General features: G+C 35.4%; 2 protein-coding genes across 5 annotated transcripts in view; both read left to right on the plus strand.

Moving 5' to 3' along the window:
* LOC112054504 (gamma-aminobutyric acid receptor subunit beta-like) lies at window positions 1-15,350 on the plus strand. Of its 3 annotated transcripts, none has more exons than XM_052882156.1 (10): window positions 1-281; window positions 4,014-4,114; window positions 4,931-4,998; window positions 6,570-6,715; window positions 7,179-7,336; window positions 9,582-9,697; window positions 10,536-10,704; window positions 11,897-12,148; window positions 13,217-13,396; window positions 14,234-15,350. In XM_052882156.1, exons 1-10 carry the CDS (start codon window positions 175-177, stop codon window positions 14,407-14,409), a joined length of 1,473 nt encoding a protein of 490 aa, XP_052738116.1. In that variant the 5' UTR covers window positions 1-174; the 3' UTR covers window positions 14,410-15,350. The 3 variants fall into 3 exon arrangements, with proteins under 3 accessions (XP_052738116.1, XP_023950077.2, XP_052738117.1); XM_024094309.2 differs by having other exon boundaries at window positions 2-281; window positions 13,214-13,396; XM_052882157.1 differs by having other exon boundaries at window positions 2-281; window positions 7,179-7,273; window positions 13,214-13,396.
* Window positions 15,351-21,435: 6,085 nt separating this feature from the next.
* Window positions 21,436-25,838, plus strand: part of LOC112056117 (low-density lipoprotein receptor-related protein 4) — a 30,614-nt gene continuing 26,211 nt past the window's right edge. The window contains exons 1-3 of one of the 2 annotated variants that reach the window (XM_052881974.1): window positions 21,436-21,608; window positions 24,665-24,847; window positions 25,298-25,480. In XM_052881974.1, the coding sequence (XP_052737934.1) occupies window positions 24,754-24,847; window positions 25,298-25,480 (277 nt within the window). In that variant the 5' untranslated portion in view covers window positions 21,436-21,608; window positions 24,665-24,753. The remainder of the gene's footprint in view (window positions 21,609-24,664; window positions 24,848-25,297; window positions 25,481-25,838) is intronic. The other variant, XM_052881973.1, reaches the window with a different exon arrangement.

A 25,838-nucleotide genomic window follows, 5' to 3' on the forward strand; every position in this document is an offset into this window, starting at 1 on the left:
GGCCGCTCACGCTCACGATCGCACGGAGATACGAGTAACTTGCCTTACGTCTCGCAACTCGGACTCGGTAATGGAGTAAAGTTTGTTAATGAGTGGTGGGTGAACGATGTAATGGGCGGGGAGTGGTGCCGGTGACCGCGGTATGCGGCGACAGCAACGCGCGTCTGTCGCGCGATGAGCGCGCGTCGCAAGCTTGTCGCGCGTTCAGCTCGCCTGCACGCGCGTCCTGACGCGCTGCCTATGTTCTTGCTTGTCCTGATCCTGTTTTTAACTCCAGTTAAGTAAGTAGTTATAATTATTATCCAAGATTAACTTATTTTGGTTATTAGTTCTATTTTTCATTATCATCAGCCTTACGTTAATAGCCCACTGCAAGGATTCTCCTTACAGGAGAAGATTTGGAGCTGATGCCCGCCATGCTCCAATGCATGTTGACTGACTTAATAGTGATAATCATTCGTCATTACAATGCCCAAAATGCCAATAGTTTTGGCATAAGCCACTACTCCTAAATACCTATATAGGTACCTACCTAATTGAACTTTTATGATTTCAATTTACACGTAATGCTAGAGTTACTTTACAGAAGTTTTCATAACTTTGGAAATATCTATCTTTTTAACTAAAAAAAACGTTTAAACTTAACATTACTGCAATATTTATCATTAAAAAGAATAACTAAAACAAAAATAAAATAATGATAATCTTCGATAAAAAATGTAATGCTTTTTAAAAATCTTTGAAAATTGCATATAATGCATAATTCTTGCTGAAATCTTTTTCAAGTTTTCGTGTTTTAGGTAATATATAAATAGGTACTTAACTAAACAATTTTTAAAGAGAGACAGATGATTCTTATGTATTTAATTTTTAATACAGTCCACATAACTTTTCCGTCGGCCGCCGGTCGGAATTGCTTACAACAAAATATTGTTAATATATACTTCTAACGATTAAATACTATTTTACTGTAGGTACTAAAGTTAAAATTACCATTAAAATACATTTTTAATTAACTAATTATCCAATTATTTATAGTTTTATTTTTTAATTATTATTAGTCTTTTTATGACATTTGACGCAACTTAACATTTTTAACTTTTTGAAACTTATTAACAAACGAGCACAGTAAAATCTGAATTAAATAATTTCTGATTTTAATGTATGTTATTTGAAAGTTTTACATTATGGGACAGTTTTTTTATCTTGATCGACTGTGCTTCTATTACATAACATTATAAAATGTAAATGTCTAATAACAAAAATAACATTTTTATCACTTACTTATTTATTGATAATATTTTTTTACATTCTTAACAATGCTTAAAAAAAATGTGCACCTACCTATACAATTTTATTATATTAAATAATTCCTTCCTTTTCATTTCAAAAACAGTTTTCTATAGGACAATTTATATTAATTGGGCATAGTAACCTAGGGAAAGTCGGGGTGAACGGAAAATAAGTTGTAAGTTCACAAATCCCGTTGTCTAATAGCTTTCCCAAGCGTTGCCCTAAGTTAATTTCATATTGGATTTGGGGAATCCGCACGCTAAATGGCAATTCTGTTTGAGCCTGAAGGAATCCCTTTTAAATAGCCTACCGTGCTGTAAGCTGTAATCTAATACGGATTTGTTGATTGTCCATTTCCCATATCATGCTTATATTAAATTAGTCATCATCATCACCATTTGCTTATTTACAGTTTATTGCACAAAATAAACAAAAAACAATAACAAAGAAAATAATAGAAAATATTTTTGTAGAAGCACTAGCTGACTCCGCGCGGTTTTACCCGCGTGGTTCCCATTCCCGTAGAAATACGGGGATAATAAAATTATAATTATATTAGGCCTATAGCCTTTCTCGATAAATGGGCTATCTAACACTGAAAGAATTTTTCAAATCAGATCAGTAGTCCCTGAGATTAGCGCGTGCAAACATGCAAACAAACTCTTCAGCTTTATAAAATTTGTACAAATGAGCACAGGCGGTCTTATTGCTTTTAGCAATATCTGCCAGTCAACCTATTAAGGAATAAACCTCCCTTACCAGAAAGAGCTTAGACGCACCACACTGCTCCAATGCGGATTAGTGGGTTCTTAATAATTACTAGCTGTTTTACATCTAACCAGATCAACAACAACAAGAAACAAGTCAAGTCTATACATTGCTCCAAACTAAACAGCTTCGAAAATAAGCGCAAACAGAAAGTTTGAAAAGAAAGTTAGCGCACATAGTCAATTCATTGTTTTTGAATAAGAAGCATAATATAAATGTATTGTTGTTGTTGGTGTCAAGTGAGTAAATTAAAAATAAAATACGAGTACATTTTAACACACATTTTGACTACTGAAACAAGAATATTTTAAAACTAGCGAGCGGTCGCGTGCTAAATTTATTTTTCACAAATTCCGTAGGAACTATGGTTTTTTCCGAGATAAAAATTAGCCTTTATGTTGCTCAATAAGCCCTCTATCATCCACTGATATCTCCGTATCTTCCTGTTAGAATCTGTTCACCCGTTTCTAAGATTACTAATCAAAGGACAGACAAACAGACAAAAAGTTTATAAAACCTTTTTTGTTTGACTATTTTGGTATTGTGTAAATAACTATAAACACTTTTATTGATGCATTGCTTTTTTCTTCAAATGCATTGATTTGTATTTGAAGAGAAACATTTACCACTTTATTTTTATTTACAAATTCAAGACAAAAATAAAATTTTAAATTTAAAAAAAAATAAAGGCCGCCCTTACGATACTCAAAAGTTCCCCTCGATTTCTCCAGGATTCCATCATTAGATCTTGGTTTCTTTGTCATAATACCAATATCGGAATATCAACAAAAAAAAGAATCATAAGAATCGGTTCATACACGAGGATGTTATGGGCGAACACACATAAAATTAATAGGTACATATACGGTCCAAATGAGAAACCTCATCCTTTTTTGAAGTTGGTCTAAAACCAATATTTGTTTATATAAATAACGAGAGGTTCAGGTGAGATAAAATGAGGGTAGATATAAGTCTTTTTGTTGACGGAAGTGATTATTCCTCTGAGACTGTTTGTATTTCATTAAAAGTAATATTATACTTTTGGAAGAACTTCAAAAGATTAAAAGGGAAACGTGATATTTATCATAATACAAGGGTGAAATATTTCAAATCCTTAATCGAGGCAACTTTTATATATTACGGCGAAGTTTTATTTACCATCGAAAACTCTGGTGACGATTATTGTTGTGAAATTCTGTATAAATTATGGCTTATTTTTCGAGAAAATTGCTTTTGGTGAGAAAAGACATTTTTGATTGTCCGGGTTCCACGGACCCGAAATGGACGACAAAGGAAAGGAATAGCGACTTAAGCTCCTAAAGTCTGATACCAGCCACTGTAGCCAACAGGGACGACGATTCTCTTTCTACGATCGCAAACGCTTCGAAAACTAGAAAAATGTATGTATAAGGTTTACGATCAGGATATGCACTAGTAAGAAAGGTAAACAAATTGAGAAAATGTTCATTTAATAAGCACTAAGAAGACAACTCTTAGGGTATGCAGTACTTTAATGCTTGTATGAAGTGCACGCTACTAGCTAAAAAACGCATCTTACCTGTCTATTTATTTAAAAGTTACGATGCCATAATTTTTCTGACTGATAATTTTTTGATGGCCTTCATGGAGCAGTGGTATGCGCGGTGGATATCCTAGGAACGGAAACGGAGGTCCTAGGTTCGATCCCCGGCTGGGCTGATTGAGATTTTCTTAATTGGCCCAGGTCTGGCCGGCCGTGGCTAGTTACCACCCTACCGGCAAAGACGTACCGCCAAGCGAATTAGCGTTCCGGTACGATATCGTGTAGAAACCGAAAATGGATGTAGATTTTCATCCTCCTACTAATAAGTTAGGCCGCTTCCATCTTAGACTGCAAAGTCACTTTCTATCAGGTGAGATTGTAGTCAAGGGCTAACTTGCAAAGAATGAAAAAAAAATCAAATTGTTCACAGCCTCGAGCGCACCGCAGCAGTGCATCGTATGGAGAACGTAACACACACAGTCACGCGGATACTTGACGGCTACGACATCCGGCTACGGCCGAATTTCGGCGGTAAGTCTATATGGTTGCTAATCCACTGTTGCCTTGAATTTTTGACGACCTGCGTTAAGTCTTGTCGTCGACAAACAGATCTCGTAGGATTTAACTTATTCGTCAATAACACACTTAACATTATAGCTCATTAGATCACCCCGGTGTCTAACCAGCATCACCACGCCGCTCATTGTCGATAGGTGGTCCACAATTGCGTGCCGCGTGTCAACCAATGACACCCAGGTGTTTAGCGAGTGTTTATTAACCAGTTAACGCCTTCGTTCGTGAACCACTCGTGATCCATTTTATGCTCGTGGGCAACCAAGGCAGGCGTGTGAGGAACGGGTGGTCACCGAGTGGTCAAATTGCCGTCCACGCGTGGTCAGCCCACGAGCGAGGCGCTTAAGAGTTGATTTAGTAGGTGTATACCCGTACTATTCCATACAGATACCCATCTTCTGATTAGGCACCAGGTGGGTCCAATGATCTACAACCGATGTGCTTAAAAATCCTCATAACAACTGAAACTACACGAATTAAAGTTACTTAATATACTCATCATTAAGTAAGAAAGCTATTCATGATTTAATAACACCAAAAACTAACGCCTCGAACATATTGCTGTGTTCGAGACGTTAGTTTCGAGCAAGAAAATTACAAAGTCAAATAATATGATGTGTTCCTACAGACGCAAACATGTTCCTACAGATGCAATCCGTGAAGCGTAAATAAAGTAGTATATTGAATTCACCCAGTAGACGGGTTTTGATTCGTCAGCTGTCCTTTTAACTTGCATATGACGTGTTTCCTCGCACAAATGTTATTACTTCACAGGCGACCCGCTCTACGTCGGGATGGATTTAACCATCGCTAGCTTTGACGCCATTTCCGAAGTAAATATGGTGAGTCACTGCACACAGTTTATTGGCAAACCATTTAAATAAACATATGTTTCTACGGGCAGGAGTTTCTAATATGTAAAATATCGACGATAGATTTCTTTTTACCGTTGAATTAGAGTATCTAATAAACAGTCAATAGAGTTGCGAAGCTAAGTTTTAGCCATGATTCCGCTGCCTCTGATTCTGGAAGGTGTAGGATCGAATCTGGTTCGGGGCATGCACCTCCAACTTTTCATGTGTGCATTTTAAGAAATTAAATTTCACGTGTCAATTCAAACGCTGAAGGAAAAACATCGTGAGTAAACCGGCATACCTGCGAATTTTCTAAATTCTCAGTGTGTGTGAAGTCTGCCAATCCGCATTGGGCCAGCGTGGTGGACTATTTGGCCTAACCTCCTCTCATCCTGAGAGGAAACCAAACAGAAGAGTAGTGAACCGAATTGTTGAAAATGATGAACTACGAAACTAAGTGGTGGCGTGAGATTGACTCAAAGCTTTGCTTGCATGATCTATATACGTAGATAAGGACGTAAGGTGATAAGCATTGCTAGAACTCTCTGGTAAAAAGTAAAACAACAATATGAAGAATCCAAGAAGCTTAAAGGGTATCTCTACCACATTTTTAATGATTCGTTAATCTGAAAAGTGTGCCAAGGTTCCAACTCCAGCCACGTCGCGTCGTTCAAACAAGATTGTGCGAACAATCCATCTTCTCCGGTTTCAGAAACATTAAATTGGACAAGTCAACACTTTGCTATCAAGATTGCTTTTGAGTCAAAACAGGGACGCACTCGATCGCTCGTTGTAATTCATTATGCTTTTAATAGCGGAATGAGACCAAGGCCGTGAACACTTGACACACATAGGTCGTCGGTGACCGAGGTTTGAGCTGCCTCAGCGAATCGATGGTCTTCAACTACTTTTGTTTTTTAACCCCCCCACTGTAAACACGATTACGGTAATTCCTCATACAACTTCCACAACGATCGAACTTTATACTGTTTCAGAACTACTTCTCTCAATAGGTTCTGTATATTTTTGAACAACTAATACGACTGTATCAACATACTGCTCATCTCAATCCGTTCAGAAGGTTTAAAAATAAGTAGAGAACCTTTTTAATACATTGTGTATCTATCTACTATACGAAATGTGTGAAAATTAACGCCGTTATAATTATCCTTAGCTGATAGCTAATGATGTTATTTTAATAGAATATTCGCAGTATCTTCTTTTTTACCCTTTAGTCGCAAAGAATATATATTAGGGGTGCATATGACGATGCTGTTCAATGGAAGGAGGTGACCAATGACCTCTAAACTGAGAGTTAACCCTCTTAACCGCGGAGTTATTCAGGCTTTAATCATTTTCAATTATCAAATACAATTCAATTGATTTCATTACTGTGTGTTAGGGCTCAAGTCTTCATGCCTTAGTCCTTTTCCTTTTTTTCATTTATAGTTATGTACTTATAACTATAAATGAAAAAAAGGAAAAGGACTGATAGCATTCTTTGAACTAACATTAGTTAGTTGTTTAAATGATTTAACTAAAAAACAATTACGTTTCAGGACTATACTATAACACTTTATTTGAACCAGTATTGGAAGGATGAGAGATTAGGCTTCGGTTTACCAGAGGAGGTTCTGACATTATCTGGAGATTTCGCCGATAGAATCTGGGTGCCCGATACTTTCTTTGCTAATGATAAAAATAGGTAAGAATCGTCACGTGAATTCGTATTTACTATTTATTTTATGCTAACTGATCAGGTAAAAAATGTTATCCGGTGCCTGTCTACATCATATCGTGGTTATCACAGAGTAGGTAGATGACATTGGCCAGTTTACGGAATACAAAAAATGGGGTTTTTAACCGATTTGATAACAAAATTAGTGTATTAGTAGCTAATTATAGAAAAAAAATATATTAAAATCTAATTAGTCAACTATTATTAATTAACTATCGAATAAATTCACCGACAGATTATCAAATATGAAAAAGGAAAACCAAACATTAACAATCATCTAATCGTAGGTACACTTGGCGTGAAACCTTGACATTTCTTCTTCTCCCACTCATTTTGATATCAAAGATAAGGAAGATCTATTTCTTCCTTAATCTTTGGTTAAAGATTAAGGAAGAAATAGAAATGTATGAACACATATATTTCCTTCTAGTTTCCTCCACGACGTAACGGAACGCAACAAACTGGTGCGCCTGGGCGGCGACGGCAGCGTGACGTACGGCATGCGCTTCACGGCGACTCTGGCCTGTATGATGGACCTGCACTACTACCCGCTGGACAGCCAGAATTGCACCGTCGAGATTGAAAGCTGTGTGACTCTATACTCTCACGACTAGCTCGGCTTCACGCTTGCCTTGTCGGGCTTGGCTTTGCCGCAGCGGCTCATCGCATCCGGCATCGTGCTGTCATTGCATCGTGTTGATGTGCTCTGCAGAGTTCCGTAGTCTGGCTGGAGGCTAGTTAGCAGCGGCGAAGAGTTCATGCAAGCCGATTCCCGCCGGGTTACCTTTGAAATCCATGCATATTCATTGTTGTACTGAGAAACTGGAGTTTGTATCACGCGACATAAATTTCCTTTTCTTTGGGACGGTTTATCTTTATTTAAATAATCTTTCGCCACTACTAGGTAGTTAAAGTCGAAGGGGTTTGGTTTGGGCATGGTATTTTTGTTTAAGTGGATTCAGTATTATAAAAAGATGCAGAAGATCACGCCTGTCACAGCAATTTTCTTTAAAAGATTTTCTAACGACTAATGGTAGGCGTCCACATATCCGTATCCTACGTATCGGACGCATCGCATCGAACGGATTGTAGTATTCTATGTATTGAAGGTCATACAAGTGCGTCCACAAATTCGCATCGTACGGATTTTATCTACCGTAATATTAAAAATCCGTTTGATGCGATGCGTCTGATACGTATGATGTGGATATGTAGACGCCTAGGTTAATGCGACGCGAGTTAAAATCGTCCCAAATAATTATATATTTTTTTAAATAAATTATTATTAAAGTTAAAGTAAAAATCAAGTAATGTAATAATTTGTAATACAGAGAGTATTATAAATTTTTGAATTGGGTAGTAATTTTTGCTTTTATTACAAAGTTTTTGATGTTTTAGTAAGGTGAAAAGATTTTATTTATTTAGACGGGAATTTGACTATGATTACGGACTACGGGACTCTGCCTTATACCCGAGTGTAAAGTGAAACTTTGTTGCAGTGACACGATAAAAAATATATCTGATAATAAATTACTTGTTATGGAGTAATCATATAAAAATCTATATACAATACTTTGTATAACGGGATCTTAACATTAGCAAATGCCTTATCGTAAAGTTTTCGAGATATGTATGTAATATTATTATTATTATTATTATGTAGTCAAATCAGGTGAAAAACTAGTGAATATTTTTACACAAAGTAACAAAGGGTCACTTTCAGCGCTCATTTAAAAACATAAGTGGTATAGGCCAGCCGCAAAGAGTATGCCTAGGCACACTCTATCTATGATTAGAAAAAAATTGGCAATTTTCGAAAAGTATTTGAAATTAAAAAATGTGCCTTAACACTTTTAGAAGCTTATAAATAAAAATACTTACTGTATACCCACCTAGGTAGGTGTGTAATGCTAAAGTCTAAAGCGAACTAAAGATCATCGTTTCTCGTAGGTATATGTTGAATTCAGGTGTTTGTTATTCGGCTAGATAGATTTTACCGCTTTTTATGGTTTATTTAGATATATATTTTTGAAAGAAACATAGACATTGATATGACAATTAAAAAAACACCAATCATACAAGATGACCTTATCTCAGGAAAGATTTAAAATTTAATAACATTACAAATATTGTTTTATTTATGTCACATAGATGATGAATGCTGACATAATGTAGGGTTAACATTTTTTGGAAAAAAAATCACCTATTTAAATAGTTTTTTTTTCGGAAATTCAGCCTGGATTAAATTGCTTTCGAAAATGCAAGTAGGCACTTTTAATCATAATTTACTTTCTGTGTGCATTTATAACTCTTTCTTTGCTTATTAGGTCTGCTATTTATAAAATTTTAGTTGTTGGTACTTGAGCTGTTTTGGGCCATATTAAAGTAAGTTAACGATTACAGTAACAAGGAACATTAAATTTAATTACTAGTTAAAAATAAAAAAACATCCACTACCGTTAAACTATTATTAATAAAAGTAAGTTATATCTGAGTAATATATTATACAATTGATTAAATATTATTAAAGTTTATATAATCTAATATTTAGTCAATTATCTACTTCGATTATTCTATAAGAAAATTATTCAGCATCCGATTGTTGCAATCACTAAACCTGCAGGCTAATTCACTATATTTGACGTATGCTAGTTGACATATTCATCACGCAGTAGGTAAATGACGTTTAATGTTTATTTTATTAGGTTGATAATAAAGACCAAAATAGTGAATAGGCCAGCTGGATTTTGATTATCGGATTGCTTGATAACTGGGTGGACTAAGCTAAGGGTGGATTCAGTTACAGCATCCTAACGTAACGCTTAATATGCAGATGGCTACACCGTCTCCGACGTGGTGATGTACTGGAAGGAGACGCCGGTGCGGGGAGTCGAAAATGCAGAGCTTCCTCAGTTCTCCATACTAGGACACGAGACTAATGATAGAAAAGTAAGTAACACTTTTAGCGATCGATTGTTAGCGATAAGGCCGCCTATTGTGCATTTTGTATCTCTTTTGTGTCTTTTTTGTTTTCTTTGTGGTGTGCTATAAAATACATTTTCTTTTCATTTTATTTTTAACAAGCGCTAGATGAGCCGGTCTGTTTTTAAAAATGTGGGAACCATTTATCCGGGTTAAAAAGTAGCCTACGTTCTGCTTCGAGATACAATGTATCTCTATAATTATCCATCGCCCGCTGTGTGGTTTTGAGCCTTCAAATAAGGCCCATAGTTAGCGACCAAGTCTGAAGATCAATCATCAAAAAATTGACAGCCCCGGAAGTTATTTTACAACCCTCGGAGAGCACGTAAAGTGGTCCCAAACATTATTATATCAGCATCTGACAGTTATCGTTACAAAATATAGTTACGCTAAGCTTGATAATTAGAACAACATGATGGATATGGATGGCTAAGCTCCATAAGCAGTCCGTCTGCTTATGGAGACGACCCTAAAATGCTGATTTTGTGGTAGGCGTCCCCAGATCCACATCATACGTATCGGACGCATTGCATCAAACGGATTTTTAATTTTACAGTAGATAAAATCCGTTCAATGCGGATCAGTGGACGCACTTGTATGACGTTTAATGTGATGCATCCGATACGTATTATGCGGATATGTGGACGCCTACCAAAACACACTCCACTTACAAATACAATTAAACAAATCACCTGCGTGAATTCCTCAACTTAGATTATCACCCGTGTCACAGAAAGCGCACCTATTTAAGAGTTGTGTAATTTGTGTAACTTGTGTAATTTGTGTAACTTGTGTAACATTCCAGGAGAAGTTGGCGACAGGAGTCTATCAGCGGCTGTCACTCAGCTTCAAGCTACGCAGGAACATCGGATACTTCGTGTTCCAAACGTATCTGCCGTGTATTTTGATAGTGATGCTCTCTTGGGTATCGTTTTGGATCAATCATGAGGCAACGTCTGCTAGAGTTGCTCTTGGTAACTGGTTTTTAGTTTTTACTTACAAATATTATTAGCTACAACATTGATAGATTTATTTAAATGTTAGAATATTTTGAGCCTCAATAGCTCAAAGGTAAGAGCGGTCGGACTCATCACTGAGGGGTGGTGGTTCGATCCCCGCCCCGTTGGTCTACTGTCGTTCCCACTCCTAATACAGTCTTTCTAATTGGAGGGGAATAGGAATATTGGTCATATTTAAAAAAAGTATTAAAAAAAGGTTGATAGTAGGTACAACTTTTTTGGTTTCTTTGAGTTCGTAGACACCGAGTATAATTTAGTTGCTAGTACACGTCCTGCGGTTTCACCCGCGTAGTTTCCGTTTCTTGGAATACAGGGTTAAAATATAGTTTATGTTACTTGCTGATAACACAGCTATCTATTGGCGAAAGACTTTTTTTTATAATCCATTAAGTGGATAAGGCATGAAAGCGTAACAAACAAGCAATCTACTCGTTACTAATACGAGTATTACCTATACATGTGAGTATTTAAATGTATAATGTTTTGAAGGCCTCCGTGGCGCAGTGGTATGCGCAGTGGATTTAATGACGGAGGTCCTGGGTTCGATCCCCGGCTGTGCCGATTGAGGTTTTCTTAATTGGTCCAGGTCTAGCTGGTGGGAGGCTTCGGCCGTGGCTAGTTACCACCTTACCGACAAAGACGTACCGCCAAGCGATTTAGCGTTCCGGTACGATGTCGTGTAGAAACCGAAAGGAGTGTGAATTTTCTTTCTCCTCCTAACAAGTTAGCCTGCTTCCATCTTAGATTACATAATCACTTACCATCAGTTGAGATTGTAGTCAAGGGCTAACTTGTAAAGAATAAAAAAAAAAATATTAGTTAGAATTTAAGCATTAAACCCATAATAAAATGTAGTCGCGATTGATATTTTGATTTTGTCACAAAAATATTTCTTCAATTCGAACCAGTAAGTAGGTAGTTTCTGAGATTAGCGCGTTCAACCATACATACAGACTAACAAAGAAACTCTTTAATTTTATAATATTAGTATAGCTTTAAATAGTTAGGTACCTACTATATAATGCTATTAAGAAATTAAATAAAATGAAAAAATTAATATATTTTTTAATTTCCAATTACCAATATTCATTTAATGCCAACCATCCTCCAACAAGGTCTGATCCTTAACAATACTTCTACTATACAGGAATAACCACCGTCCTCACAATGACCACAATAAGCACGGGAGTCCGTAGCAGCCTACCTCGCATATCGTACGTGAAGGCGATCGACATCTACCTCGTGATGTGCTTCGTGTTCGTATTCGCCGCGTTACTGGAGTACGCTGCTGTGAACTATACGTACTGGGGCGCCAGAGCCAGGAAACGGGCTAAGTTAAAAAACCGCGAGCAGATCTCTACCAGCGCCAGTGTGGACAAGGAAATGAAGGGATCCGGTGGTGAGTTATATGTTTTACGGGAAAGATGGAAAGCGATTACAATATTTCTATAAGAACTATGTGTCAATTTTCATTTATCATTTTTAGATGTACAGTTAGTCTTGATAAAAGCCAGAGAAGTATGGTGTAGACCAGAGTCTCCCAACCTTTTTCAGCCACGGACCCCAAGGAAATCAAGCAAAGTTTTCACGGATCCCCCCTAAATAATATAAACACCAAAAAAATATCCGATTAGGTATTTATTTTAGTTACTACAGATAAAAAATAGATACTTATAACTGTTTATTATGAAAAATATGGAAAAAAATAATGTAAAGTATGGTGTTGTTTTTTTGCAACTAAATCAGTTTTTGGGTTGATGTCGCTAGCAAGTTGTAATCTCAAATCAATGCAATAAGCGTAGCGATTACCTACGGGACATTACCGACACAGGTTGGGAAACGATGGTAAATCATCCATCGCCTTGACGCAAATTATAAAACAAATAATGCGTGGACTCTAAAAATCCGAGCAAGGCTATTTGGTGTCATGAGCATGGCACATGTAAGATTATGGTGTAACTACTCAAGGTAATCAAGAATAAAAGTTTTGCATTGCAAATTATATGTAACTAATCAATTATCTTAAAATATATTGGTGAAAAAATGGTTTGTAGCATTTTTAGACATCAAATAATTTAACAAAGGCTTGCCAAGCAGTTGTCTAACAGACTGTTATGTCTACTCTCGCTACGACTATACGAGTATGTTCGAGAGATTATTTATCCTGACGTCAAAATCTATGCAACGGCATTCAAAGCAGAGAGCCTAGTGACAGTTTGATGCTGTGACGATCGCGTTGACGTAAACGCGAATTTCAAAGGAATTGACACAGCGCCTCTATTGGCACTACTGCACAACTGTTTCAATTCCATACATTTCGGGTTTACGTTAACGCGATAGTAACAGTATTAAAATATTGAAAACTCCCACTAGGCACACAGTTGTTAACAGTGTTTACGCTATAGTGCTACGACTATACGAGTCCGATCCTTCTATCTCAAAATGTATTTTCACATGCTTTCAGCAGCCCATTCTCCAGAAGAGATCATAGCACTGCAAGAGTACACCGCGACGTCTGGCAGAGTGTCCCCATTGCTAAGCCTCCGCTCGAAGCCCCTCCCGCCGAGCACTGGCGCGCCGCCCTCCCTGCGCCTGCAGCGGGATTACTCCAGCTTGCGATACAGAACCAGAACACATTCCCGAAGGAGTAAGTCATTATCATTATCAGCATATTTTAACGGCTAAAAGGCCAGGCCTCGCTCCACATGCGAGTAGCAGATAGTAGATCGTTCATGCTTTAATGCGGATTGGCGGTATTAAGGTGGTACTTAATGTTGAATTAATGGCAACTATCAGATGTTAATGATAGTGTCCGGAACCGATGGCTTGACGTGCTCTCCAAGGCACGGGGCTGTAATACCATCGTTCCAACTCTGCGCTTCTCCTAAGAAATATCACTAAAAATGTCTTCGAAGAACAAAGCTTAGTATTTTAAAGCCCAACCCGGCCAGTTAAGCCTTTATGCGGCTTTTTAGAAGCATTTATTTTTGTTTTGGTTATTCATCATCATTATCAACTCATATTCACTGCTGAGCTTGAGTCTCCTCTCAAAATGAGAGAGATTAGGCCAATAATCCACCACGCTAACCCAATACGGATTGGCTGACTTCACACACGCAGGGAATTAAGAAAAGTCTCTGGTATACAGGTTTCCTCACAATGTTTTTCCTTCATGAGACACTTATTATGTACTTTATTTTAGTTTAGGTTATGTGTATATGTAGTCGATCTAATCTTGGAAGCCGAATGAGAATCATTTCCTGACATTCGATTGGACTCTAATATACGAATACTTATATATCTTCGGTGACAATATTGTGGCTATAGGAATCAGTAACTCCTACATGAAATCAGGCTAAACTACGAATTAAGGCTCTTTGATAACCATTCTGGTTATACATGCTAGAATAATTATATATACCAAAAATTTATTAATTTATTGTTTGTTCATTGGAATATTAATTTATTTTATCTTATATTCCAGACAGTGCCAGCAAGCCGAAGATGATCCACGCGATCAAGCGAGGCGCTACAGTAATAAAAGCATCCATGCCCAAAATACGAGACGTAAATGTCATAGACACTTATTCGCGGGTCATTTTCCCGATATGTTTTCTAATTTTTAACGCCGTATATTGGACCTTTTACATATTTGACTAAGTACCTATGTTATAAGAGATTGAAAACCTATAAAATACTCAAGTTTACCTAATAATTACTAAGTAATTAATTTAGTTTTAAGTTATGACGTCAGTATTGATTCCAATAAGTTATGCTAGTATAGCCAGTAACAAACATGCATGTGCTTAATTAATAATAATAATTGTAGTAACTATGTATTTATAATATATATAATTTTGTACATTATTTTATAAGCAACAGTAAATAGTATAGAATTAAAAATACAGCAACAAAGTAAAAGATATTTTTAATGTGAAAAGTCGTTTTATAGGTATTATATGTAGATATAACAAGCTATTTGCAAATTCGTTGATAACACAGCCATGATATGCGTGCGACGGGGGGAAGGACTGCGCGGGTGTGAAATCGTGCGTGTGGGGAAGTGAGGTGCATCAGTCGTGGGTTTTTCATCGCTACACTCCCCCCGGCCCGCGCGGACCATCGGGAGTGTTATGAACGAAGTTGCCAAACTATAGCCATTCATCCTAAGAGACTATGGTCATCCTTTGTCCCTCGTCTGCTTTAGGCCTAGGCCCTAGAATAACTTGTTAAAGCTTTTATATTATTAATTGATATCGCTAATATAATGTGTAATATATACAGAAACTGCCATTCTATATCTACGAATATCTGATCAATATATGGCTTGGAATTTATGAGTTTTCAAGTATTTTTTTTTTATTGAACTATGCCGTTTTTAATAGTTGATAAGATACTTGGCAGTTTTTAGTTTATAAATACAATGATATTAAATACTGTTAGATATGTTACTAGCGCATGAACATGAATGATGTACAGGCGATCAAAAGAGGAAATTTATAGTCAACTCAATGTTAGTTGTGGTCAACAAAGAACCTGAATATGGTCTACAATGTAGAGTTGTGTGTTCAGGAAGTGTCGGTGATTTTGTAGGGACGTTACCGATCTATAGTATAACATTATTGAATAAATAGGTAATTAGCATTATTGAATATCACACAAAACTAGACAAAACATAAAACTCAATTGCCAAGAATATCACTGAAAAATTACATTATTATCCAACAAGTATCCTATCAATGAGCCAAACGACACGACTGTTAAAAGGAAAGCTATAAATATTAATCTCTCATTTATTTATTTCGCTTTTGTTTAAATCTTTAACAATGTTATACATACATAATATAATATAAAACACTATTTAAAATTATTTTATATAGTTTATTATAACTATAAATATAAACGCACAAATAACAAAGATATTTGTAATTTTGTTTGAACGCCCATACAATTACTTTAACGACCATTATGATCAACGACGTCATTAATACGTGCCATTTTGTATGGGGCGTTTTTCAGGGATCCGTGGCAATGAATTCGTGGCCTTGATTCATGGCCTTCGTGGCTTTCCTTCGTGAACCGGATGAGATCTTTGCCACGTTCGAGTTTTTACTGCGATCTTTCCAAACATATATATTCTTACTAACGAAATTAAATTACAATTAAGTTCTCTATTGTTCACTCTAATAAAAATATATCTAAAAACAAAAACATGTGTATTCAGGTATTCATAATACTCAATTTCTTAAAGATGCAAACTTAGTTAACATAGTGACAGAATCACAATATTTTTTAACGAATGGGGATGATGACTAGGTTTGAATATGTTGATTTTTATGATACATTCCGGTAAATAGGGTCATTGTTAACTAATTTATGTATAAAAAGCAAAGATTGTCTGGATAAATGCAAAATAAATAAGATTATAAAATTTCAAAATCTATTAAAAACCTTTTATCGCAATTAGATGAAAATTCATACAGTTTTAGCTTCCTTACATTAAATGTGATATTTTTTTTATGAATGAACTATAAACATAAACGCACAAATAACAAAGATATTAGTAATTTTGTTTGTACGCACATACAAATCTAACGATCATTACAAACATTGACTATGACGTCATTAGTTCGTGCCATTTTGTATGGGGCGTTTTACAGGGATCCGCGGCAGCGCCGCAAATCTGACCATTTAAATCCCTGTAGCTCCGAAAGTAATGATCGCAGATACCCTGTTCCTTTTACAGAATTGCTTTACAATTAGCGTACTCTTAATTTATATACAATTTAAAAAACTGTCATCATCCTTATTAATTAAGGATCGACGTTTTAAAACAACCTAACTTCCCCTTACATCTGAACCTGAACACTTATTGGATTTTTGTTGGAATCCTTAATACTTTATTTTTAAATTCTCAATAAAAAAATACATCTATTTGTAAATAATTTATGACTATAATAATGTAATTAAGTTAATCGTAGATAATATCGATGTTTCTATTAGAAAATTCAAACTAATAATAAATTCTATTGAATATGTTGTAAAAAATAAAGTTTATTATCGAATGTAATTACGGCGTTTTATTTATTTCATCAAATATCGACTATCGACGACTATCATATACTGGACGCCTGTAAATTTGTTCACGTGAAATTCAGTTTTTCACAAATCACGCAAAACCCGTAGACTTTTTCGGGACAAAAGAAGCCCGAGAAGAAGAAGAAGAATTTTTATACCTACTTTACTTAATACATACATACATGCACATAAGTACATATAAATGTGTGTGGGCAAAATAAGTATTTATAAGAAATGGCTCATACGGGAAACTCTCATGTACACTTCATAACTATTTTCATACGAACTCCCATTTATACATATTTTATATAAGTTAGAAGATGAAGAAGAAACCGGCAAGAAACTCAACAGTTGTTCTTTTTAAAAAAATCATACAGTATTATAATTTACAATTGAAGACAACATTAGATACAATTTCTTTTAGTTTTACTTCCTGTGTGAAGGTGGCTGATCCAATGGCCTCCAAGCGCCTTTATCTTTAAGGAACTCATCAATGGTGTAGTAATCTTGACTAAGTAAATACATACATAAACATACATTGTAATACGTTCATTGATTTAGGTTCACAGGATACATATGATTTAACATAATACATATTCTTGGTAATGTTCAGCGGATAATCGTGGTCGTATGCCATCTATGATCTACGTAAGAAATAGTAAACTTTAAGCAAAGTGCTCTAGATGAAGGCCATCTATTTTCATATAACGTAAAGACTTACGAGTACAAATTCCATTCCTTGTGACTTCTGATTATTTGAAACAAACCAAGATTAGTGGAGGAAAGATGAGGGCGGTAGGAATATATAGTCTCAATATAAGTAGATACCAACATAGTTCCTTAATTCAATCATAGGTGTAGTTCTTAAAAAACACAATCTGGCAATACATGTTGTACAAGTTAAGCAAGTGTTAATAATGGAGACAATTTTTTTTAACTTTTTATACTTTGTAGTCAGTAGTTTTGTGAGAGTTAAATAAGTAGAATATTTATGTTTTCGTGGGAAAAATGTATGAGCATGTGAAATTACAAGCAGACGTTCGTGACTTCGGTTGGGTGAAGTACCGTTTTCCATAAATCTTGTAAGAATCATGGATTTTTCCGGGATAAAAAGTAGTCAATGTTCTGCTTCAAGTTCTCAGTTGTTATTGTACCAAAACTAATCTAAATCGGTTCATTGGATTAGTCGTCACAGACAGATAGACATACATACTCTCGCATTTATAATATTAGTAGTATGGAAGTAAGGCTAACGCCATCTCTTGAAGGGATGATAATTTAACCATATAGTTACTGTTTTATGTTTTCTCTGACTCAAGGTGCCAAATTGGAATTGCAAGCCCCATTAAGCCGCTCGAAACACATTGGTGTCTAAAGTGATTCATAGTTGGCTCTGCTTCTATTTACAACTGAATTCGGAAACCGGTATGGATATAACAATAATAAGTGTCTAAAATAAAAACTTGCACAAACTCGCACGCTCATGAACACATACTCACACACATCACACAAACACAACACACACATACACAATACACACATTATTTATATTTATATTAAACATTATTTATATCAAATGTATTAGTCTTCTTTAAACGGAAGAGCGGGGCCGCCTGTCACAAGTTACAGTAGTAATACTGCAAACTTATAGGATGGTTCCAATCACTATACTACTGCTATGTTTGAAAATAATGTACTAATAAGTTACATCTTTGGAATGCTTTAAAATTGAAAAAATTAAATATAGATCCGACAAACCCTTTGTCACGTAAAAAAAAAAAGAGTCAGTTCTTGAAAATAGCAGTGCATTGCTCTACTGGAACCGAACGATTATCACTGACAGGTATATTGTTGCCAATAGACCCGATATAGTGCTAGTTGATCGGTCGGCGCGCCGTGCAATAATTGTTAATATCACTGTTTCACATGACGATAATCTGGTTAAAGTTGAAAAGGAAAAAGTATCAAGATACTTGGACCTTGCTCACGAGATTACCTCCAAGTGGAATGTTGAGTCAATTATTATTGTTCCGATAGTTGTTTCAGTCAATGGTCTTATAGCGAAAAGCTTCGACCAACACCGTAAGAAGCTTTCGCTTAAGTGTTGGATTAAGAGTCGGAAGGCAGTGATTCTTGAGACGGCGCGTATTGTGAGGAGTTTCCTCACTCTGTCTCAACTCAAATGTCCTGTAGCGGGAGGGTTAAATTTTTTTTATAAGTTTTAATAGTGTTTTGTATATTTTGTAAAAAAAGGAGAAATAAGTAAATGAGAGTTCGTGTTCTTCGTGTTTTTTGGTAATACGTATTAAAATTTATTTTCTACTAAAAGTTACAGAACAGATTTTGTTGAATTATTGTCATTACATATATTTTTTTTTTACAAAACAATATGCCATATATTTAAAGTATGACCAATATTCTCATTCCCCTCATTTAGTCGGAAAATACTGTATTAGGAGTGGGTACGACAATAGGCCAACGTTTGTCATTTATATCAGAATCGTCTTGGTCATATATTTACCGTTACAAAATATCGAAGTTTATCTTGCAGATAGAATTTTGTTAAGTAACCTAATAACACCTGTGACTATAAAATAAACTATATTTTATTTTCGTATTTCCACGGAAACGAGAACTACGTGGACTAGTATAATACATTTTAAAATCAATAATCTATCTATCTTCTATCTTCTATCTTCTATACTATAATGTACTTGTGTGTGTGTCTGTACTTTAGTTTAGTTTAGTTTAGTTAGGGCGATTAGAAATAAGCAATAGAATACAAATATATATTTTTTAATTTTCTTGTCTGTCTCTCTATCTTTTTGTCCTTATGTTCGCACTAATCTCTGATTTTACGAAACGTATTTTGATGCAATTTTCACTGATAGATTAAGCAAAGTCCAGGGCAACATATAGGCTTTGTTTCATTAAGATCGGACATGCAGAAAAAAAGTTATTTTGAAAAAACCGAATTTCTCAAATTTATTCGCAGGCGTTATGTGAAGAAACAAGTTTTACACTATAACTGTGCAATTTCAATATTGATGCATATATTATATACAATTGCCAAGAATACATAAAAAACTAAATAAATAAACAAACCAATTTGTTTGTTTATTTAGTTGAACGCGCGAAACTAATCTCAGTCACATTGTCAACTTTTTATCGTATGAATGCACGTTTGTTTCCATTACAAACAATAACTACTGAATAGATTTACTTGAATGGAGATCATTAGTTATTTTGGGCTTTAATGATAGTGCCGGCTAACGAACAAAAATGGCACGAATTCGGAGCAATTAGATCTATATTTCTGTCTTTCTTTCTTAATATATAAATGGGAAAGGTCATTCATCACGAAATCCCGAGTACCGCTTAACGTACAAACATGAAATTTGACAAAAAGGTAGTTTACAGTTTTTACGTGTCCGCTAAGAACGAATTTTACGATAGGGCCGGATTAAAGAGGTCTAAAGGCTCTCGCATGTTTGTATGCAAGTCCTTCATTTTGAGTGCTACAAACTTGAAATTTGACAGGAAGGTAGTTTATAGTTCCCAGACATTCTTAACAAATCAATTTTGCGACAGGGCCGGATAAAGGAGGTCAGAGGCTTTCGCAAGTTTGAAGGCTAGTCCTTCATCTTTTATGCTATAAACTTGAAATTTGGCAGCAAGGTAGTTTATAGTTGATGGATGTCTTTTACAAACCAATTTTGCAACAAAGGATTAAGGACTAAGGGCCTCCGTCCGTGGCTTTGGTTAAGCATTTTACCTAAGCCCAAAAAAGGCACAGCCTTCGGTCGCGCACTTAATTATACACCGGCCTTCGACCGAAAGTTTGTGATAGGGCCTCCGACCGTGGCTTCGGCAGGGCATTTTACCCATGCACACAAATCGCCTTCAGCCGCGTCTGAAATTGTCCTCCAGAAGTGACTTGACTTGCCTGGATTTCAGTTATGTATAAAATTACTATTAGGTATTGTACTAAATACGTATTCACGCACAACATTTCGGTCGTGTTCATGATACAGCCACAACCCATTATTGTTGTTTTAATCATTCATGTTTTGAGTTATATTTTTGTTAAATGATTAGTGGACTATTTATTATATAGGGGTTTAAAGTGTACATTTATTTTCACGCGAACGAAATCGCGGGCATCTGCTAGTATACATAAAATAATAGGATCATGGCTTTTTCGACCGACGAAAACAGAGAGAAGGTTAACAATTCGACGTGTATTTTTTTTATGTATGAACGCGTACCTTTTTACTGAGTAAAAAGAAGTTTATGAAAATATTTATCTTGTAGATACAAATGCATTACTTATGTATATTAATATTACCCATCCATTAAATTACATTAATTTAAAAATATTCTATAGTGATGCAGTTTATTCAGCTCATAAATTTTAAGGCAATAAGGTTATTTACTTATTTATAAGTACATAATCTATTTCCATCGGCTGTTATTCAGGAACCGATATAATACAAATGTAGGCGAGTATCAAAAGGGACTTTAAATAGGAGCTATGTACGGGCGAGTCCATTCATTGAACAGGCGCAGAGAGCGCGGAGCGAGCGGCGCGGGGGGGGCGGGCCCAGGCTCCAGATCTCTTAGTACCTTCCCAGTCGCGCTACAGGCACATATATGTTACGAAAATTAATAACATATATATAAAAATATACCTTCAGTCGCAATAGTGTTAATTCCTGAAGATAACATTCCAGTGGCGTGATCAGTGTTTATGTGACGGAGTATTTTGAATATAAATTACGGTAAGTTTTTTTTTACAGTTATGAATGGTTTTGGTTTTTATCGATTTTTATTAGGCCTAATTGTATATCAACTATATATATTTATTTATTGAAGATATTCTTAGTTGATTTGATTGGACGCTTCCTAATGGTTTACATTTTAATTTTTTACGTGCAATGGTTTTGCGTCGTTGTCATAATTCCTTGCAATTTCTAGGCTGTATAGTGAAGGTTTTGAGGTAACTTGTTAGTGATAAAAGTTGGGTATATTAACGATTTTCGGTTTGACGTGGTAAAAGATTTCATGGTCATGAGAGTAGGCGGCAGAGGGGGAGGGGGGGGGGGGGCAGGCAGTTTCAGGAGAGGCGGGGGAGTCGTGGGCGGACGGCGCAGCTCGTATTGATCGCACAGAGTCCCAGCTACACGGTAAATATTGTCATTATATAGTGTTGTTTTATAATTTCGCATTCATATAATAAATTCACATTACTTATATTGTCTCTTCACTCATTCTAATCTTTAATTACATATAAATTCATATTCAGATTCGCGTTTGTAAATTGTGGGCAGTCGTTTAAAAATTACTCATTTTTATTTTATTTAATATCATAAAATATTTTGCCTTTACTTATTCTTATCGTATATTACATTTAAATTAATGTGTGAAAATCGAATTCGTATATTTAATTTTTCTCAAATACGTCTCAAGTACGTCACTGTTTTTTTAATAATTATTCCTATCTTAGTCGCTTATTTTTAACTTGTACTACATATAAATTAATTTCGTTTTGGAATTCGTGTTTATCAAAGTGAGGGTAGATGATTCCTTTAACTTGAATGAAGTTAATGATGTGTGCGTGTTTCAGCTTTTTGCTTATGTATAATAGATATCAATTAATGTGGTAAATATACTGATTAAGCTTAAAGAATACCAAACTTTCGATTTTAGCAATATTTGTGATGTGTAGATATTATGTAGCGTATGTTGTGACAGTCATTATTTTAATACATATAAAAAAAAATTCAATATGCAGTCAGTCGTAATTATCTAAAACAATCGTTACATATACCGTGCCATAATACAATGTGCCACGTGCCATGTTATAAGATTTTTAGTACTGTATTCTTATGATTATGGACTTTTTTGTTTGTAATATCTGGTTTAGTCGGATATGCATATACGAGTATATAATCCAATGGGTTTAGTATCAAATAATGATTTTGGAAAAGCACTATAGGAATATTTCAACATCCAAGTATTCGCAATTAGAACAACAATTGCTTAATTTTCGTGGCACGAAACAAAATGCCACTTAATCAGTTCCTAAATTAAATATGTAGCAATCATCGTGAAACTAAGATCCATAAAATTTGTGTTATCTGATTTAGTGGCACATGCATATTGTGATATGATTTCAAACAATATATTAATAAAGTTTATATAAACATATTTATTGGTAAATATCATATGATACATGAAATTAAAAATAATACGAAAGGTAAGACTTTAAAATGCTTGAAATGTGGGCCATTTTAATTGCGCCGTCAGTGTTTCCATCATGGAAAAACAAGAGCGCCTGCGCGGTGTAACACTTCGTGTTTTGGGGCGCAGTGTTCAGTGTGCGCCCACCTTAAATCGTAGATTGCGCGGCTCTATGCGTGGTGAATGAAATCGGGATCAACAAGTAGACAGCGTAGACATTGTAGCGCAGGCGCTACACAATCCAATAGAATTACCAATTTTTCAATATGGCTGCATCTATAAAAAGATTGCGTCTTATATTTGTAATAATTGGCAATCATATTTATTTATAACTAACATCCTGTTTGACATCATCTTGTGTGATAGATTTATTAATTAAGTTACGATTTATTATTTTTTATAAATATCGGAACGTCATTCTCGGGTTTTGCATTCTAATTTGCGATAAATGTAAGAAAAATACGCAAAAATAAATACATTCACATCAACTGTTGCAAGATTATATGCTATAGGTATTATTTATGTAAGCATTTATGTTAAAAATATATATTATGGTAATTTATTTTAATATTTATAATGTATAACAATTAATCTTTTTCTATAAAAAATACAACTTTTAAAATACATGCTATAGCTTATAAATTTACACATTAATAACTCATTTAAATTATAATGTGATATGAGTGAGTATCATTTTCGTATCGTCACCTCTAAATCACTTGTACCTCTTTTATTCCTGCTTTACCAGGCTCGCTCAAGAGATTCTTACGAAAAATACCGCTATTCGTTTGTATATTTTTAATGTTCATACGAATTTAGGTTCTTGACTTTTTGACCAAAGTTGTAAATTCTTTTTTGACTATACAATTTAACCATTGCGACATACATATTAAGCAAATGCTTATTGATAGCATTTGAGCATGTATAGTATCAAGTAACATTAATTCGATTGTATGTATCTATCTACATATTTTCATCTTCTTACAATTATTTCACCACCACACTACGAGTAATATGTAAAAGATAGATAAGGTCAAGTTGCTGATTAATTTGCATAATGCAGTGATTGCTTTATAGAGTATTCACATTAGCCTTGGGCTATCTTGCTCTGTGGATGTCCCCATTCCTATTTTTACGTAGTTTTGTTTACCAATTACAACAACATTCTATATATTATACAACGTGTGAACCAGATTTGCGTCATGTGATAACAACTTCTTAGGTAGTCTCGTTATTTATCTGCAATTATAGCCCTAGTGATAAAAAGTATCCAAAATACTATTCCAGATTATAATCTGTTGAGCCGTTCTGCAGTTACAAGTGATGTAACTAATTTTTTTATTTTATATTCCACCGTAAAATTGTGTACACCATTAGATTTAAACTGATGGAAAGTGTTATGTTTAAGTTAAGTATTAAAAAAGAAGTCGAGAAGTATCTGCTGTTTATTGTGTTATGGTATGTTTTTCAAATAAATAATTAACTACTGATAAATAACAGGGTTAATTGTAATTTAGGAGGTTTATACTTATCAATTTCCCGCCAGTTAATAATAATAATTACGGTGTACACAATAAATTTTTTTTTTGTCTAGGCAAGCGTAAAGTGCGTCGTGGTGTGCAGAGAGCAATGCTGCAGCTCTCGAATGGCATAGGTCGCGCGGTAGCAGCGCAAGTCACCTAGATGGAAGGCTATATGAGCAGAGCCCATGCCCCGTACATCATGGCGGCAAATTTTGCCAGGCATTTTATCATTCTGGCTAGTTTTTGGATATGCGGTAAGATTTGGCTTGTATTATTTTTGCTAGATGCAGCCCTAGTTAAGTTAGTTAGTTTGCCGGTGTCAGTTGTCATACTTGTTTAAATAATTTAATAGACAACAATAATTCCTCAATAAAAGCCACAATAAATTCGCGGTTATAGAGAGAGATCATGGATTCCACCATGGACCCACTCCCTAATGTAATCTGTAATCAAAGGTAATTAATTACATTTCATTTTACATTTACCTAACATTTTAAAATTTACATTTAGATTTTTATTGATTGTTTTTTCAAAATTCACACTAAAAAGCTAGGTACTACTACTCCAGTATACTAACACGAATAACTCTAAAAAATTAACTAAACCTATTATCTACCTATAACCACTGAGTTATTAAGGCTTAATTTTATTTACAAAATTTATTTAAAAAAAAAGAGACAGTTCTAACAATTTATTTTCCTCAGTTTACACTGACGAGCATACATCGGTGGGACATCCACGTCCGGGTAACATTACGGCGGATGCCCCGGACACTCGCTCCGCCGTAGGCCGCGTACCGCCCTACCAGCCGCCGCCAGGCTCCGGAGCCATACCCGTGCCAGGCTTTAGACCCCACAGCCCTTACACAAGAGTTGATTCTTGGCACCGTAAGTTATATTTTGTTTATACCCGTTGCTTTGGACACGAGCTTCGCTACAGGCCGCGTGCTACTCTACCAGTTGTTGCCAGGCTCCGGTCCATACCCGTGCCAGGCTTTAGACCCCACAGCCCTTACACAAGAGTTGATTCTTGGTACCGTAAGTCTTATTTTGTTAATACCTGTTGTCCCGGATACGCTGTCTGCCATCGGCTATGCGCCGCTGTCACAGGGGCCGCAAGATAAGTATTTGTCTTCAAAGCAAGCGTGACTGACCAACTAGGCAAGCGCGTTCTACCGTAAGCTGCACAGATTATCATCAGACATTAAGCTTATCATCAGATATTAAAAATTACATTTTATTGAAA

The sequence above is a fragment of the Bicyclus anynana genome, chromosome 6 (assembly GCF_947172395.1).
Source record: "Bicyclus anynana chromosome 6, ilBicAnyn1.1, whole genome shotgun sequence".
NCBI lineage: Eukaryota > Metazoa > Arthropoda > Insecta > Lepidoptera > Nymphalidae > Bicyclus > Bicyclus anynana.